The 18,238-nt window shown below is 33.5% G+C and overlaps 1 protein-coding gene across 2 annotated transcripts in view; it reads right to left on the bottom strand.

Moving 5' to 3' along the window:
- The window catches only part of NOL4 (nucleolar protein 4), a 301,716-nt gene that overhangs the window by 262,392 nt on the left and 21,086 nt on the right, over positions 1 to 18,238 (bottom strand). For both annotated transcript variants that reach the window (XM_077753822.1, XM_077753823.1), the window contains exons 2-4: positions 17,199 to 17,310; positions 16,184 to 16,296; positions 9,933 to 10,065 (exon numbers count right to left, since the gene is read on the bottom strand). In XM_077753822.1, the coding sequence (XP_077609948.1) occupies positions 9,933 to 10,065; positions 16,184 to 16,296; positions 17,199 to 17,310 (358 nt within the window). The remainder of the gene's footprint in view (positions 1 to 9,932; positions 10,066 to 16,183; positions 16,297 to 17,198; positions 17,311 to 18,238) is intronic.

Raw genomic sequence — 18,238 nt, 5'->3', positions numbered from 1 at the left:
GTATCTGCTACTTAGTCCCAAAAGAATTTTGGCATCTCCTGGAGGTGCTAAAACATTGAATGTTGGATCCATGTAATCATTCATGGACCAATGAATACTGTCATGAAGTTAATGACCCCACACAAGAACAATACCTCAAAACAAAGAATTAACCCAGAAGTAAAATTCCAACTTAATCTGACATCCTTCACTGATCAGATTAGACACTCCAAGTGAAACTGGAGCCTCACCAATTTCCCTTAATTTTCCAGAGATCCAGGACCTAGCTAAGATTAGACTGGTGTCTGGAGTGTGCAAGCTTTAGACTGAAATCAATAGGCTAAACAAGCACTCACTTATATGAAAAACCACTTATGCAACATGAGTAAAATATGAAGTGGCATTTTAACTTAAGAGAAAGGTAAACTTTCAAATATTATCACCAGAAATACAAGAAAATATTTCCTACAAAAGCATTTAAAGTAAATGCATAACTAAGCATATATTTCCCATACTGATGTTTTACAGGTAAGCCAAATTGCTATTTCTTCTTCTGCTTTGGAAATCGAGTAACTGCCTAAAAGCAATTTCAAATGATTAAATACACACACACACACACACACGCAATATAACATTACAAAAGAATCTAGCAATCAAATTTTCCTCCAATTCATAGAAACACTCCATCTAATTAACTATCTTCTTTATATTACCTATAAAAATACTTTATATTTCTGAAAATTATGATATAATTATTCATAGAGCAACCACCATGAAGAGAAAGCTTTCTAAAAACTTCATTTGTGTGGGGCAATTTGCATGGCTCAGTCAGGTAAGCACCAGACTTTGGATCTTGACTCAGGTCATGATCTCAGAGGCCTGTGGGTACTGCTCTGTGGTGGCAGCGCAGAACCTGCTTGGGATTCTCTGTCTCTCTCTCTCTCTCTCTCTGCCCCTTTACCCCCTTCTGTCTCAAAAGTAAATAAATAAACATTTAAAAAAAGATTAAAAAAAAAACCACCCATGTTAACTACCTCAACCCAGGATAATTAAATAAATCTCTCATGTAAATTATTTTTTAATTTGGCATTAGAACTACTTGGATTGATAAAAAATAGCAGCATTGTATCATTCTCAGGTATTTTAAGACAGGAAGTGTATGCAACTTAAAAATTGAGAATAATACCATTAATAACAGATTCTATTTGGGTAATAAAATATTTTATTAGATTTATATAAGAAATTGCTTTTAAATATTTTTTGCTTTATTTAAAATCTCCTAAACAATTAGAAACTATTAAATGAAAACAAAGCTTTGGAACAAAGTGCCTTCCTTACACAAGACAACATAACATCAACAGGGAATTTGGTATTCCACCTAAAGAAATGTTAATAGCTTTTCTAATTAAAACTCACCATCATAAAAAATTAAACACTAAATTTAATTTTGTATTAAGTATACTGTTTTACATCATTTTTATTAAAAACATGTTTTATTAGATTTTCCAACTAAATTAAATGGTGAATAGTCATTGCTTTTATTGCCAGTTTATATACCTTAATAATTACTTGAAACTATCTGATTCAGCTAGATTAGATGCAATTTTCGTCATGAACATACTTTTAATAAAATTTTATTCACATATACACAGCAGTAAAAGAGTGTTGTGTGCTTGTGTACTCTAAAATTAAATCCAAATGCGTATGATACTCAGAAAAACAAGACTGCAAACAGATTGTAAAATTTAGTAGATGAGTAGAGGAGAATTTTTGGAAGTATTAAAGAATTGCAATATGTTAACAACTGTCATAACTAAGAAAGCAGGGTTAACTGAAACCCACACATACCAATCCTCACTCTGAAGATAATTCAGAAGGTAACACTGGCTAAAAACAGCATTTGAGCATACCTATAGCCATATGACTACCTTTTAAACTGTTGCTACCTTGACCCTCCCAAACTGCCAGGTAGAAATGTGAGGAAAATAAAAGTACAGCCTGGAACACTGGCCCCACACTTTTCCCCTATGGTTGTCTCAGTTTTCTAGTTGAGGTGGTCCCATGAATCTGGTCATTTTACAAATGTGTAAGTCAGGATATACACAATGCACATGTGTATGCATCATTGTTCAGAAACAGAAATCCCAATTTCAAAAGCAGTTTGTTTTTCATGGTCTTCATGTTCTACTTTGAGTTATTTTAGAGCTTGAACTAATAGGTTGAACCAATATGGCAATTTCATATGGTTAGACCTTACATGTCAGGTTCATGCTTATAACACCACTGTGTAGCTCATTCTAGGTTTCAATAGGTATTTGTTGAATTAATAATGAAATACTGGGTCTCTCACCATTTACACTTGCCTAACTATGCTCAAGGCTCCAAGTAAGGTACTTATTAATATGATATGCCTGAATGGGACATGCCTTCATATTGTCTACTTTGCTCCTAAATATTTTTCTTTTTTGGGGGTTGGGGGACTGCGGGTTAATGCCATATCATATAAGTCTTAGTGAGAGGTAAAGATCCCCATAACAGAAGCCAAAGGGGCTCAAAAAATCTTGGAACAATATTTCACACAGCAATGTTATTTCAATTGGTTTGTTACTAACATAGTGTAACCAGTACACTATGTATTGTTACATAGAAAAAGCGTTCTAGACTGATATGTTATCAAACAAAATATCTATGTATTCTTGAAACAGGAATTTAATGCTAGCTAGATTCTAGACAGAGATATTTGTTCTACTCATTTGTTCTAATCCAACTAGGGTTTGAAAGACTAAGTGACATCAGTAAGATTCAATTTTTTCCCCAAGATACAAAACAAGATATATTTCTGAATTTCAGAAACTGTCTTCTGACCTTTAGAACCTGAGAGCCACATTTAAAAAGAAAACTTATGATTTTACTCAAAGGTATGCAATTCAAATGATTAGAATGCAGAATATTTACCTATTATTTAGTTACCCTAGAAGAAATTTATAACATATAAATTCTTTTATTTTCACTAAACTGATATTTATGGTAAACAATTTGCTTGTTTTTAGCAGTGAAGTAAAACCTAAAATACTTCAGTTTACTATAATTAAGGATGACTGTGTGTATATATGCATGCACGTATGTATGTGTATATCTATATCTATATATAGATAGATATGTAATAGTTAAATATTTGTATGCAGGTTATCCACTAAATTCCAATTCAATTTTTCCTATTTCTCAAAAATGGTCTGACCCACTGAAACATATCAAAACATTTCTAGAACACAAAGATTATGCAGAAAGGGAGGATTTTTAAATTCTAGCAAATAAACTATACATTTCTACATGCTAACAGAATTATCAAACACATATCTGAATGAAAAAGTTGCCTTGAATATATCTCTTCCATCCATTATGGGTAGCCACTGAAGTGTTAATGAACTCTTTAAGAGAGTCCTTCACTCTCTTTTTTTGTTTCTACACATTAGCATTATCACAGCCTGGCACATAGGATGTTGTTTGTTAAAGTTTCAAATGTATAAAGAAGTCATTGATATATAAATGAAGTAGCAAATACTGCAAAAAAAACCTATGCTAAAAAAAAAATCTCTATTATTTTTCCACTGAGTCAAGAAACAATCTAAGGACATTGAACACACTCTTAAAAACAATATATTCTGTGATGTCATCACCAAAACCATAAAAAACTGAGGGCTAAAGGGAAATGTGTACTTTTTTTTTCTATTGCAATCCCTAATGTTTAAAGATGATTAAGGTAATATGCAGAGTTAAAGGGGTACCTCAATTTCCCTTTGTTAACTCCTATAATCTTTTTTTTTTTTTTTTCAGTTTATTTACTTTAAGAGAGAGAAAGAAGGATGGGGCAGAGAGAGAGGGAAAAGAGTGAATCCCAAGCAGCTCTGCACTGTCTGAACAGAGCCTGATGCAGGGCTCAAACTCACAAACCTTGAAATCAGGACCTGAGCTGAAATCAAGAGTAGGATGCTTTACCAACTGAGTCACCAGGTGCCCCTGTACTCCAATAACCTTAAGAAAATGGGCATCAGGGAAAAATACAACAATTTGTTGTGACTCAAAAACATGGAAATCCTTTGCTGTCATGTAATAACATTTTTGAGATTAATAAAGTACAAATATTACCTTGCAAAACTATCAGCAATATACAATAAAGTATTGACTTAGACAAGCAATTAAAAAGGTTCTGATAAAAGTATACTTCTATCAAATGAATTTGACTATTTTGAACTGAAACTTTCAAGACTGTCTTCAAATCTGACACCTTTCTTTTGCCAGACATCCTTTAATAAATAACCTCAGGCAATAACAGCAAATCAATTAGCTGTTTATAGAATATACAAATTCAGAATAAAAAAACATTAAGAAAAAAAGAGTATTTTCTTGAGCTAATTCATGCTTTCACGAATTTCTAGAATCTGGATTCAAGGACAGAAGCCTAAGTGACCACATTTCTACTTAGAATCCATTTAAATAGACGGCAGAACTAGACACAAGTTGATGAACACTTGAATACAGAGCATCTTTAAGCATTTTGATCCGGGGATGCCTTTTGGAATTCTGTAAACCACAGCCATTGCACAGGGTGCCTCTTTATGATAAGCTACTTGTATTTCATGATAGCTCCAAGGACTTCCTGCTTTGTGATTAACTCAAGGGATTATGCAATCTTTAAATGATTTTAACCTACAGGTGTTATTTTGTCTGTAAAAAAGTTTTACATAGCTTAAGGATACAAACTTTCAGTTATAAGTAAGTCCTAGGGATATAACGTACGATACGTACGGCACGGTCACTATAGTTAATAATTATGTATTGTATATTTCAAAGTTGATTCTTAAAGTAGATTCTAAAAGTTCCTACCACAAGAAAAAATTGTAACTCTGTATGGTAATGGATGATAACTAGACTTATTGTGGTGATCATTTCACAATAAATATCTATATTGAGCTATTATGTTGTACACTTGAAATTAATATAATGTTATATATCAGTTAAATCCCTATTTTTTTAAAGGTAAAATAGGTTTGGGGTGCCTGGATGACTCAGTCAGTTAAGTGACTCCTAAGTTTGGCCCAGGTCAAACTCTGCATCGAGCTTGCACTGACAGCACAGAGCCTGGTTGGGATTCTCCCTCCCTCACCCTCTGCCCCTCCCCTACTTGTGTATACATGCTTGCTCTCTCTTTCACTTTCAAAATAAATAAATAAACTTAAAACAAACTTCATTGACTTAGGGAAGCATTATAAGCTTTAAATAAACAAAAGAAGATGAATATTATATATCAATCTTCCCTTTTCTAAATTCTCGATTCCAGTTTGTGTCTTTTTGACCTTCACCTAATTATCCAGCTCAATAGCAAGACGTTTCTTTTCCTCTCTTTCTCCAATACGCGTAATATACATACATCCCCCAATGAATTTATATTATTTCCCTTGGTACTGAATATATTGCAAATCTTTCATAAACACAGTGAGGAAAAACTCTTAAAAGGGATTTTTAACTCTCCATTTTATATTGTGCCCAATAAAGACATACTTATACCTACCTGTGTTATAATCATAGGTAAGGATTCCTAAAAATCACAACACCTTATTTTAATTTCTTTACAGGAATAAATTAATCATGTTGTATTAAAGAAATAGAACTCTTTAATTTAAAATTTAAAATGTTATATTATTCATATTTATAAATATTAAACTAGAGTTCCAGTTAACTGCTAAAATGAGATTTTTCTCAATTTCTCCAAAGATTCCAGAAACATCAAACCCATGGCTACAGAGAAAGGAATGTAACCGCCAAGTCAGAGTAAAACAATATTCTAGACCTACACGTCTGTTACACTGCTCACCAGCCACATGTGGCTATTTTAATCTAAATTAGCAATAATTAAAATGAAATAAAATTAAATTAACCTTAGTCCCTCAGTTGCACTAGCAATATTTTAAGTACTCAATAGCTGCAGTGTGGCTGGTGACTACCACCAGTGTAGATCACACAAATATAGAACATTTTCATTATCTCAGAAAGTGGATTGAACATGCTTCTTAGATTCTTCCCGAATCTCCACTTCTAAGCTTCTCTTTATAGGGTTCTCTTCAGTCTCCGTCTTACAGGATTCTTACCCCGGCTCGCCTTTTCTGCCTATACCAGTTGTTCTCAACTTAGGGAGATTATGCACCCCCCATATGACATTTAAAATGTCTGAACATTAAAAAAAAAAAAGTTCATTAAAAAAAAAAAGAAAAAGTGCACCTGAGTGGCTCAGTTGGTTGAGCATCTGACTTTAGCTCAGGTCATGATCTCATAGTTCATGAGTTCGAGCCCCGTGTAGGGCTCTGTGCTGACAGCTCAGAGCCTGGAGCCTGCTTCAGATTCTGTGTCTCCCTCTCTCTCTGCCCCTCCCCCACTCATGCTCTGTCTCTCTCAAAAATAAATAAATATTTTAAAAACATTTGTGAAATATCTGAAACATTTTTGATTGTCACAATTCAGGAGACAGGCTTTAATAGTGACATGTGGTGAGTGGAGGCCAGAGACACTGCTAAGCATCTTACAGTGCACAGGATATCCCCCACAGTAAAGAATGATGTGTCCAGTGCCCAAGTTGAGAAATTTTGGAAGGGACTAGATTAAAGGTGCATGTGAATTGCCCACCCAAAGTGGATTTGTTATACCATAAGTCCCTATTTTCTGACTACTCCCAAATATCACATACACCATGTACAAGAAAGTAATATACCTCTAGATCCAATGTAGGTCTAGCACCCAGAGTCCCCACTGACTTAAGAAAGGTAGACGTAAACTACAGATTTTACTACTATGAATTCTTATTTTTACAGAGGCTGTGATTTTCCCACTTTGGTTAGCTGAATAGTAATCAAACATGGTTGATATCATGTATACTTTTATTCCTTTAGATTGTGTGTTATAAGGAGTTAGGGACCATGCCTTTCCCCCCATCATCTACATATATATGCAGCATGTAGAAAGCTCTAAAAGATAACAATGGATAAGAAAAACAAGATACAGAATAGTGAAAATAATATGAACTTATTTTTTATATTTTTTTTCAAAGTTTATCATTTTGAGAGAGAGAGAGTGAGTGTGGGAGAGGCATAGAGAGAGGGAGGGAAAGAGAGAGAGAAAATAAACATACTCTTATAAAAGAATGGTAACCAAACTTTCTCAGTATGTACATACGTTTTTTTATGTGTGCATGTTTAGGTATGTTCATGTATGCATGTATTCGTGTGTAAGTACAGAGAAAAATAAAATGACACAACAGTTTGTCAATGTGGACTATCTATGAGAGTGCTTTTGTCAGGGGAAAGGAGAATAGAAAAAAAGCGAAAGAAAAAATATGTAAAACTTACGTAAAATATCATGGTAATGGTTAAAACTTGTATTTTCATTTTTTTAAATAATGGAGCATTTAAGAACTACCTCAAATCAAGCAACTGAAAGGAAAATCAAAAGCATAAGATCAGTTCACTAATATGGCATTTGTATTCTAGAAGAGAAACAGCTAATATATAAGAAAAATATTATTTCATACAGTGATAAGTCCTCTGAAGAATACTAAATTTAGGTGTTTGGAGGAGACTGTCCTGAGCTAGGAGAGAGATCAGCACTTCAGAGAAGCAAATCTAGGATCCACCAGGGTGTTACATGAGTCAATGTGATCGTTTAGGGAGTGAGTGTAGGGGAGGAAAGAGGTCAGGGTTATAGCCTAGAGCACTCCAGTGTGGAGTGGCAAGGATGAGAGCATACCTGGGATGAGCAAAAGATGGAGAGGGGCGAAAGTGGAGATGACGAGACAACTTTTAAATGAATTTATTGAAAGTGTATAGCGGGAATGGTGTAGAGAAATGAGGCACCGAATGGAAAGGCACCATCAGATGAATGGAGGCATTCTAAAGAGGACATTTATCTGTCACACCATGTTTATATACTGATCCCGGGGAAAACCTATGATGCAGGAAAAGAAAAGAAGTACTTGCAAGAGAAAACTCAGTGAGAAGTGAAAGGAAAAGACATCTATATAAAAGAAGACTTAAGTTTAGGTTGGAGAAGGAACGACCATGTCCTTATTCTTGAGGCATGCATCAACATATGATGAGAAATTGCCTTCCTCTGAGTAAACACTATTTGAAATTATTCCACTGAATCTTATTAGAATCAATATAGATTTATATCACATCAGCTATCCCCAAGCAAAATATCCACAACTGACAACTTCAATCAAAAAAACCATGAATTTGCATCATGAGACACATCCTCTTGTTATTTACATTCTCCAAAACTATAGGCTAAAAAAGACAATGGTGTAAATAGGCAAAGTGCATGAACAAATATTAGTAGAGTGATATATCTATAAATATATTTATCATGATATACAGTTCAGTTATCCTATGATCCCAATGCTATACAATTTCTAATAAAAAAAATTAAACTCTGCAGATGTCTACTCAGATTTTAAAAGAAAAAGATAATTTATATCTAAACCAGAAAAATTTCATTCTTAGAAATTTCCCAAGTTAGGGCACATGGGTGCCTCAGCCAGTTAAGCATCTGACTTCGGCTCAGGTCAGGGCCTTGTGGTTTGTAGGTTCCAGCCCCGCATTGGGCTCTGTGCTGATAGCTCAGAGCCTGGAGCCTGCTTCAGGTTCTGTCTACCTCTCTCTCTCTGCCCCTCGCCTATTTGCACCCCGTCTCTCTCTCTCAAAAATAAACATTAAAAAAGAAACAAATTTCCCAAGTAAATGCCCTTTCTACCATAAGAGCTACTCCACTCTATAGTAGGTAAGATATGGGTTTAAAGCCACTGATTGGTTACCTCATTCCTTGTAATTCATGCCAACAAGGACACCAACATCTTTTAGACTCATGAATTGTGAAAAAGAAACATGCTTGCCACCTTGTTTTTTGAACTTTTGGTACACTTAAAACTAGGGATATCTTAAGCTCTGACAGCAAAAGCAGATCACTAACCACCCCTAGAAATGCAGCAATCTTTTACAATCGGTTTTTAATAGCAATCATCAGAAAAAGCAAGGAAATTTTTTCATTTCCCTATCTACAGATGTAGGCACAAAACTATATACACTCAAAAAGTTCATGCAAACTTGTTAATTACAGGAATATTAAACTAATGTTGGGTGAAATTGGACAATTGTCTTCTATTTATAACCCCTAATTTTCATTCACAATTACCTTAGTAAGGCACAGTTACTTCCATACATAACTTTATACTTACAAAGACAGAATCTACAAAGATAATATTTAAAGATCTCTGCAAACAGTAGACATAAAATATCAACTGCCTGATCTACTTTCTCTATATATTTGGTTTTCTTCCTATCAACAACAATTGGCTAATTCAGGAGTTTCCAGTGGACCCAGGAATAAGAGATTATGATCAATTTTCCTCTTACAGCTTTATTAAGTAGCTCAAAATCCCAGCAAAAATCTTCTTACCCCAGAAAAATCGCCCTGGTAAAATTATTGTTTTATATAAATTGTTTTTTAATTACAACTTTGTCTTTTAGGAAAATTAAAACATCCAAATTACTCTTCTGATCATTTTTAAACTCTTAATTATCATGGCCCAAGAAACCAAAGCTAGGAAACATCACAGAAACACAAACTACACTGATAAAACACAATTTAAATTCAGGGAGCAAAACATAGGAAGGCTTGGATTTTTATAACATCTGTTTATAAACCAGTCTATCACCCTACTTTTGAGCAAAATACTTTAATCCAAAAATAATGAAGTAGATAAAGGAAACTGAGGATACAGAAAAGTCCCCATAGGAGCAGATTTTTTAAAAATCGGCACAAGAGCATGAGGTGGTTGTTGTTTTAAGAAATTCTGACTTGGGTTTTTGTTGTTTTGTTAATTTCTTTGTTCAGTTTGAAAGGCTTACCATCTTGCTGGCCATGAAGAGCCTGAGGACTCTGCATTCTCTCCTCAAGATTGGAGCTAAGATCAGAGTTCACAGCTGACATCCGTGTTGAATCGCTCATATCAAATTCATCGCTTTCTATTGAACTTTCATCCTGAAAATGGTTTTAAAATATCATCAAGCATCATAAAATATAACACATTCAAATAGTGACCATTATATCTACAGGATCAATTAGAGTTTAGCCAGTACAGAATTCAGTAAAATGTGTTACATATTAACAGATACTTGAAATAACAAATAATGTAACAATTTCTCTCTTTAAGGAATTTCAAGGCTTATGAAAAACCAAACAATGTATCTATGTGCAAAGAGATTTAAAAGGCAAAATAATGTGTTTAGGAAGGATGTAGTTGGAGAATTATTCTAAGTAATGAAAGATGATTTTTTTTAATTAGTAAAGCCCTTCCTATGACAGTCAATCAGGAAACATAAAATATAGAGAAATATATGTTTTGAGTCCAAAAGTAAATAACCTAATAAAATATTATAAGCAAAAATCTTAGGATGTGATAAGAAAACCTTACCCTAAAAATTTTTCTTGGTAAACAAGATGGATTCTAATAATTGACAAACTTACATGGCTAGATTGAAAATCCACATTTACTGAAAGCAAAGTTTTAACACATCCCTTCTTTCCTTGCAAGTGAATATATGCTTTACTGCAACCACAAAAAAAGTTCTAGGTAGGAGAATGAAAGATCCATTTTCCAAAAGCCAGTTCGCCGAGTGGCTGAATTACCAGTTTTCCAAACGCCCAATTTATCAAAATCTGTCAAAAATTAAGTTAAACCAAATCTAAGATATTTTGCTGTAGTCATTTCACTGAAGCAAACTCCTCTTAGAGAACTGATTTTTGGCCAAATGGTGTGCTTCTGTATGCAGAAAGGCCTGAGAAACTTGTGTAACATATTGTAAGTATTTAATCAACATCACCAGGTTTGACTTTAAGTTGTTAAGTGTCAGATCTGAAACTTTAGTATGAATGTAACATTTGACAACAGCTGTGGTAGTAGTGCTATTTATGTTACATGTAACTGTTCTTTATATTTTTGTACTCATATCATCTTTATCACAACCTGTGAGTCAGGTTCCAGGATTCATCCAATTTTACAGATTGAGAAATTGAGGCACAGAGCAGTTAAAGAATGTATCCCACTATCATATACCAAAACTGGGATTTATATGAAGTCACTCACACTTGAGAAAATAACTTTTTTGAACAGGAAGAGTTACTTTGGCTTCATAAATGACATCTTGGTATCAGCAAAGAAGTTGCTACAGTTAGGGGACAGGAACACCCTAGTAGAATACCAAATTGGCTTTCTGATCCATAGGCCAGGTCAAGGTGATTTTGATGTCCTTCCTTTACGAGAGGTCTAATCATGTCTGGGTATACTGAGTTGTACTAGCTCTTCCTGAATTCAGCAAGGAAATGCCACCCTGTGAGGCCTCTGGGCAATCGGCCACACAGACTTCTCCCGGCGGCATGCCCTCTCTCTTGGTACATTATGTTTTCTCCAATTCTAAATTCTAAGAAACTCAAAAGCACCTGAAATAAATATATATGTTAAAAAGAGAAAAAAATAACAGAATTCAATGTGCACGTCAAACTTATCAGTATGTACGATATACATATACATACATATATATGCACACATGTAGGTGATACAGATATTTATTATATACACTATATATATAGGGTCTATGATAGATAATATTTTAGATTCCTTTCTCTAGAGCCAGACTGATTCAGATCCAGCTCTGCCACTTAGATGTGTTACCTTAAGCAAGTTACCTAACTTTTCTGTGCCTCAGTTTCTTCATCTATAAAATGGGAATAATAGTATCAATCTCATAGGGCTATATAAATATTTAAAGTAGTTATAACAAGGTCAGATATAAAAGTACAAAACTTAATATTTTTATGTAGAATACATAGGAAATTCTATAGTATATGAGGATTCATATTTATTACATTTTATGAACACATACAAAAAATAAATTTAAATATAATAGTAAATATGACCAATATGTGCTTATAAAGTATCTGTGCATTTTATATAAACATAGTCTTTAAAATCAGCATTTATTATGTACACTAAAAATAGCTAACTATACATAATCCAGTAAAATATCATTTCTAATATATACCATCCTGACTATATAGGTCTGTGTGTATACACACGAGTATATAAATGTATATATATGTCAGAATGTTTGTGTGAGTTTAGACGAAAGCTAGATACAAAGAGGTCACAACATCTGGCCCATGGAATGATTATATAAACTGCTATAGTATATTATGAATACTCAATACACATTTTATCATCAATAAATAACACTCTTATAAGCATATATTTTTAAGAAATGTGGACAATAAATTAAATGGTTATATAACCAATGAACCTGCTGTGTATTTTATTTTTTAAAAAATCACCATTCTAATTTGCATGGGTGTCTTAATAACTGTGACTATCTTTAATATTTTCCTTTATGTTTTCCTATGAAATATAATTTACTTTTCACAGTAAATTACTGTGAAAATTACATATTCTACTCCTTAGTGGAATATAAATTATCCCATTACTTACATTTATAAAGAGCTTTAACAAAACTAAGCGTGTGTATTCATTCTGTAAGTTCTATTCAAATTATTAACTGATTAAATTACTAAATTTTAATAAGAGGTGGCAAAAGTACATAGAATATAATGTTATGTTTTCTATTATCAACATAGAGAAAATGCTAATTGTCTAGGAATGCTAACTCTAGGAAGAAATTAGCAAACATTTCTAAGAGTGAAGAACTGGAAAACTTGACTGATATGATATTAAGTATTTTATTTTATTCATGATCATCCGTAGGCCATTCATCTTAATTCTTCCCTCTGTGGGTATTTTATTCTGCATGACAATCAGAGAAAGAGTCTTTCCATCCTATGATCTGACTTTATTCCTTATGTTATTAAAATCTTAGGATAATGAAAGCCATGGCCAACTAGCATAGAATTTGCTTCCCTAAGGCTTAATTTTAAATAATTAGAATAAATATTTTACTGGAAGAAATAATTTTATCCCCAGTCTTTTTCATTTTAAGACATTTCCCTGAAATTCAGATCCCCGATCCACTGCATATTTTATTTTAGTTTTCAAGTTCCAGGTTTTACCTCTAAATGGTCTCGACCAGGGGACTCCTGATTTCCATTGCTATTTGTCCTGATCTCATTTTCCCATTTCCTAAATGATTAATAATAGTCTCTATCCACCTCCAATTTCTTCCCCACTAGTCCTGTTCATCAACTACTGCTAAATTAACCTTTCCACTTCAGAAAGTACCACATCTCTGCTCATAAATTTGCAGCTATATTCAAGTCAATCCAAATCTACCAAGTAATGTGTAAGCTGCTCAATCAAACATGAAGGGTTTTCCACTCCCACAATCTCTTCTTTGTTGTTTTTCACTTACCTTATGCTCAAACCAATTTAAATCCCATTTTACTAGCCTTTCTATGAAATGCACCACCTCAGACCTTAGTGTGCATAAGTGCAGATATTGTTAAAAATTCAGATCATCACATGTCACGCATTAAGTCTAGAATCAGAATCTGGGGTGGGATCCTACAACATGCAGTGCAATGAGCTCCATGGGTGCCCCGAATGTTGGTTATTTAGCCAGTAATGTTCAGAAAAACATTCTGTGCTGATGGAATTACACTATAATATTCCCTAGGCAATAAGGTGACTACCAGTCATACTTGGCTACTGAACACTTGAAAGATGGCTACTGCAACTCAAGAACTGAAAATCTAATTTCAGCAAATTTTAATTAATATCCAGGTTAAATATCCACATGTAGCTAATGGTTACCATATGGGGCAGTGAAAATCTAACAATTCCTCACTGTTGGATCTGGAAATTTTTCTAATCATTTACTATTAGCAATGCAACAAACATCCTAATACTTAAGCTGTTTCATACATCACATTCCTTAGTATAAATTTCTAGCCAAAGCTACATTTAGAAGTTTTTAATCATTGTTGCCAAACTCCCCCCCCTGTAAGTCTATTCTGGTTGAAACTCCATCAACATTTTATAAGAAGGTCACTGATCTTCCATTGGAAAAAATATTTTGTAATCTTAATGGGATTCTCATTCCTGGCCATCTTAATTTCTCTTAATAGCATTTAGCATCTTTTTATATACATACTTTTATTATTTACCTCCTTTATTTTCTACCCCGCAATTAGAAGATAAGTTTAATAAATATTTTTGTCAATTTATCCAGTTTATCTCCATTATCTACAGGAGTCCCAGTTACATAGAAGGTACTCAAAAACCATTGGTTGAACAAATTGAATTTACACATTAAAATGTAATACACCTGAACACAAAGAAATATCTCACTTGCATTCCTTTTTAATGCAATTTACTTAATCACCTTCCTATCTTTCAATAATTACAACTTCCAAAATTTTGCAAATAATCTAGTCATTTATATGAATATTTTTAAAGCAGTGGACATCCAACTGGTATTTTCAAAATGTAAGGATGAGAGCTATTTTCCTAATCTAGTTATAAATTAAAAGGATCTATTCCCTTTTGTGAAATACTTATGATTTTTTAGAAGCCAGAAGGATTCAGCATATGTGGGCTGTACTGTTGGCACAAAGTTGATTTTCTTACTTTTTAGCCTAGAAATAAATGTACCAACATCTAAATGAGCTTCCTACAAATAATTTGACAACTCCAACTAGTTTATGAGGTTTAAAATTTTTTTCCAATTATATAATAAATTATGAAAATAACTTTCCATTCTTCAGGAGAGATAGACATTAATATTTTTTAGTTGTCTTTCATATCTTTAACCCAAAGATTTTATTACTATTTATTTAATCATTTATATGTAACCATCTGATAATATGAAATCCAATTCTGCCACTGTACAAATACAGATCTTCTCACAGAGTATACTGTTAATGGTTTTTTGAGATAAAACAATTTTATAATATAGTTTTAAGATTAGACCTGCTCAAATAAAGAGGAAAACAAAAAATGAGTTTTATTAAAGTCAGCTCAACAAAGTAATTTTGAAAGAATTTTATAACACCTCACCAAATAATGCTACATTTGAAAAATAAATATTTAAGCACATTTCCTGTTCTTGAGAAATTTCAAGGAGTGTATATATTAGTCTGAGAAACCATTCCTAATATTGATCATCTGAATGTGACTATTGATTAATGGCTTGTTAACAAGCATTTCCTAAGCCCCTATTGCTACAAGTTTTGGTGGGGTATTATATACAACTCTGTCTCTATCTTTGAGATACTTCCACCAAACTGGACAGTTAATTAGTGTCCTAAAGAATATTTAGCAAATGTGCATTTGTGTTTATTACATTACAGCAAGTACACATCTATATTCTCGTCTACAAATTAAACAGGATTATTTGAAACATCAAAATACCTCAAATTAGAAAGATCACAACAAATTATCTCTAGAAAATACAGAGACGTACACAAACTGATATACAGTATAACGAAAATAAATTTAAAACATATGAAAGATTTAGATGGTAGAGAAATGATTATACTTGAAACACCTATTAAATTGGCTTTTGTGATTTCCTGGAAAAATAGCCTGAGTACTATTGGACATTTTCCTTGGATACACTCTTTTGGGATACTTTCCCCTGAACTTTCTAGCACTTTACCAAGGCTAGCTTGATGGTGGTCAATTAAGGGAATCTTTCTTGGGAATGAGCAAATTCCCACACAGCATTAAGGTAGATGTGTTAAGACAGGTACTCTCTGTCGAGGACTAGAAGTTTCTGCGAGTTTTTCCATCTGTACAATCCCAGTGACATTTTTCTTTTTTTTTAATGTTTTAATGTTTTAATTTATTTCTGAGAGAGAGAGAGAGACAGCGTGAGCAGGGGAGGGTCAGAGAGAGAGGGAGATACAGAATCTGAAGCAGGCTCCAGGCTCTGAGCTAGTGCTCAGTACAGAGCCCGATGTGGGGCTCGAACCCACAAACCATGAGATCATGACCTGAGCCGAAGTCAGATGCTCAACTGACTGAGCCACCCAGGTGCCCCACATTTCTTTCATTAAAACATAAATTACCATCTTCAAAATGCCATCATGCTTAATATGACAGTCATAATTATCAAACTTCATTCTGAGTTGTAAGTCGATATTTCCATTTTACCTCATCTTGCTGTGAGTTGAGCAGCTGCAGTTTCATGTGCTTCATATAGGCCATCGTGATTGGCATGTTGTAGTCAATCATGCTGGTCACCAAAGTGGGAGGTTTTCCATTATCTGTAATAAAACATTTTTAATGAGTGTGAAAGTGATACTTTATTCTACCTGTAATTTCAGAATAGCCCACGTTGTTAAATGGAAATCTGATTCTAGTTACCAAGTCTTTAGGAGGTTGGTAGCATTACGGATGGATGGTAGAAAAACATAACTATACCAAGGTGTATGGGACAAATCAGTGCTATGGATAAAATAGTTATTTCTAACTATGGGAAAGCTTTTACATACTCTGGTAACAATGGGTGAATCCAATATAGTGATTAAGCACAATTCTTGGTATTTTTGTATTTTTCTCCTTTGCTACACACCTACTTTCTCTATGTGCTACTTGAGTGAAAAAGGAAATTTGCACATTTTTTCCTTCATCATTTTCTTTAATGTCTATTCATCCCCCAACACATGGGAATGGACTAATTTAAATGTTCTCTGAGATTTTAAACTCTCAGAGAAATTCATAGATTAAGAAAATCACATAAGTAATTTATAATGAGAACTAAGGCCAAAGTATTACTTTTACGTAGAAATTTTCAGTGGAGGTGCTCCATACCATACTCATCACTTACAGAAATAAGGAATTGGTAGATATAAAAGGATATCGATGGGACATCAATTTCATTGCTAAATATATTTAAATGCCATGAAATACACACAATATGTGAAAATTAAAATATTATTATAGGAAAAAAGTTATTTGCCACAGTCAAAACTGCCTTTCTTCTGAGAACAGGCACAGAATTACTCCGTAAGTGGATACTCAAAATTGGCTGCCTCTGACTTGAATCAATGAGATGATTGGACCTGTTGAACTATTTCAGTCTACCACATTTTTATAAAGATGCAGGATATAAATTGCCATTATGAGTCAAATGACTTTAAATCTCACTATTTGACACCACAGCTACCTTTGTGATCTGTTCCATCTGGGTTTAAATGCATTCTTTTCTGGCACTCTGAGCAGCTCATTAGAAACCGCGTCACCGCTTCTCTTGGTAAGAAGGCATAGCTCTCTGAAATCTGAAATGATTCACAAAATAGAGGTGTTATTATATAAGCTGACTGCTCATGAGTCAACAGAAATGATCACTGTATTTCCCAATAAGACGCATTATTCCATAATGGCAGGAAGCACAATGAAAGCATGCACTGCGTACCATGCATCATTTCAAGAAATATCTATCCAACTTGATGGCATTTCTCTTAGGAACAGCTAATAATGTGATGTGGAGAACAAAACATCACCCACATCTGGATGCATATCTGTTTATGTTTCTGCATTTCTTTTAGGAAAAGTAATCACAGTGTGAAGATAGTCTAGCGAATTTTCCTTATGAAAAATTGCCAACATTGTTCTTTAAACTTACAGCTAGCACCATCAAAGTTTTATCCAATTTTACATATATTTTTAAAAATTTAGCCCCAACTAGAAACACTAAACTTTGGATTTTGCATTAAAAAGCATTTCTTCAGTATGGCTTTTCAAAACAATTTTAAGTAAAAATAACAGAAAATTCTAAGAGAACTCATGTATATATTTGCTGCAGTGAATCATCCCTTCCACAGAAAATGACACACTTGGAAATGCATTTTGGCCACTTATTTCATTTATTTTATGTCAGTGTTTCAAAATTTATGTCCACAATAGCTCAGGCTGATTATCAGAGCAAGCTTCTCCAGTATACTCTATAGAGTTTCTATTTTCAGAGCCATGATCTAGAATCCCATTAGGAATCAATACTCTTGTCAGTCATTTTTAAAATATTAATTTTTCAAAATCCAAGGTATTTCTCTCATCAAAGCAAATAACTTCTGAAGTGAAGCTGATAGATTGTTAAATATCTCTAAATAAAAGCAGACACTGACTCGGACAGTGCTAATAAGAAGTGTGATGGAGGGCATCAATCTTCCACTACAGCACTAACACCAGTACATGAAATACACCAGA

Source organism: Crocuta crocuta, unplaced genomic scaffold (genome assembly GCF_008692635.1).
Source record: "Crocuta crocuta isolate KB4526 unplaced genomic scaffold, BGI_CrCroc_1.0 scaffold231, whole genome shotgun sequence".
Taxonomy (NCBI): domain Eukaryota; kingdom Metazoa; phylum Chordata; class Mammalia; order Carnivora; family Hyaenidae; genus Crocuta; species Crocuta crocuta.
Note: the sequence above shows the minus strand (reverse complement) of the source record. Positions and strands in the feature narration are given on the sequence as shown.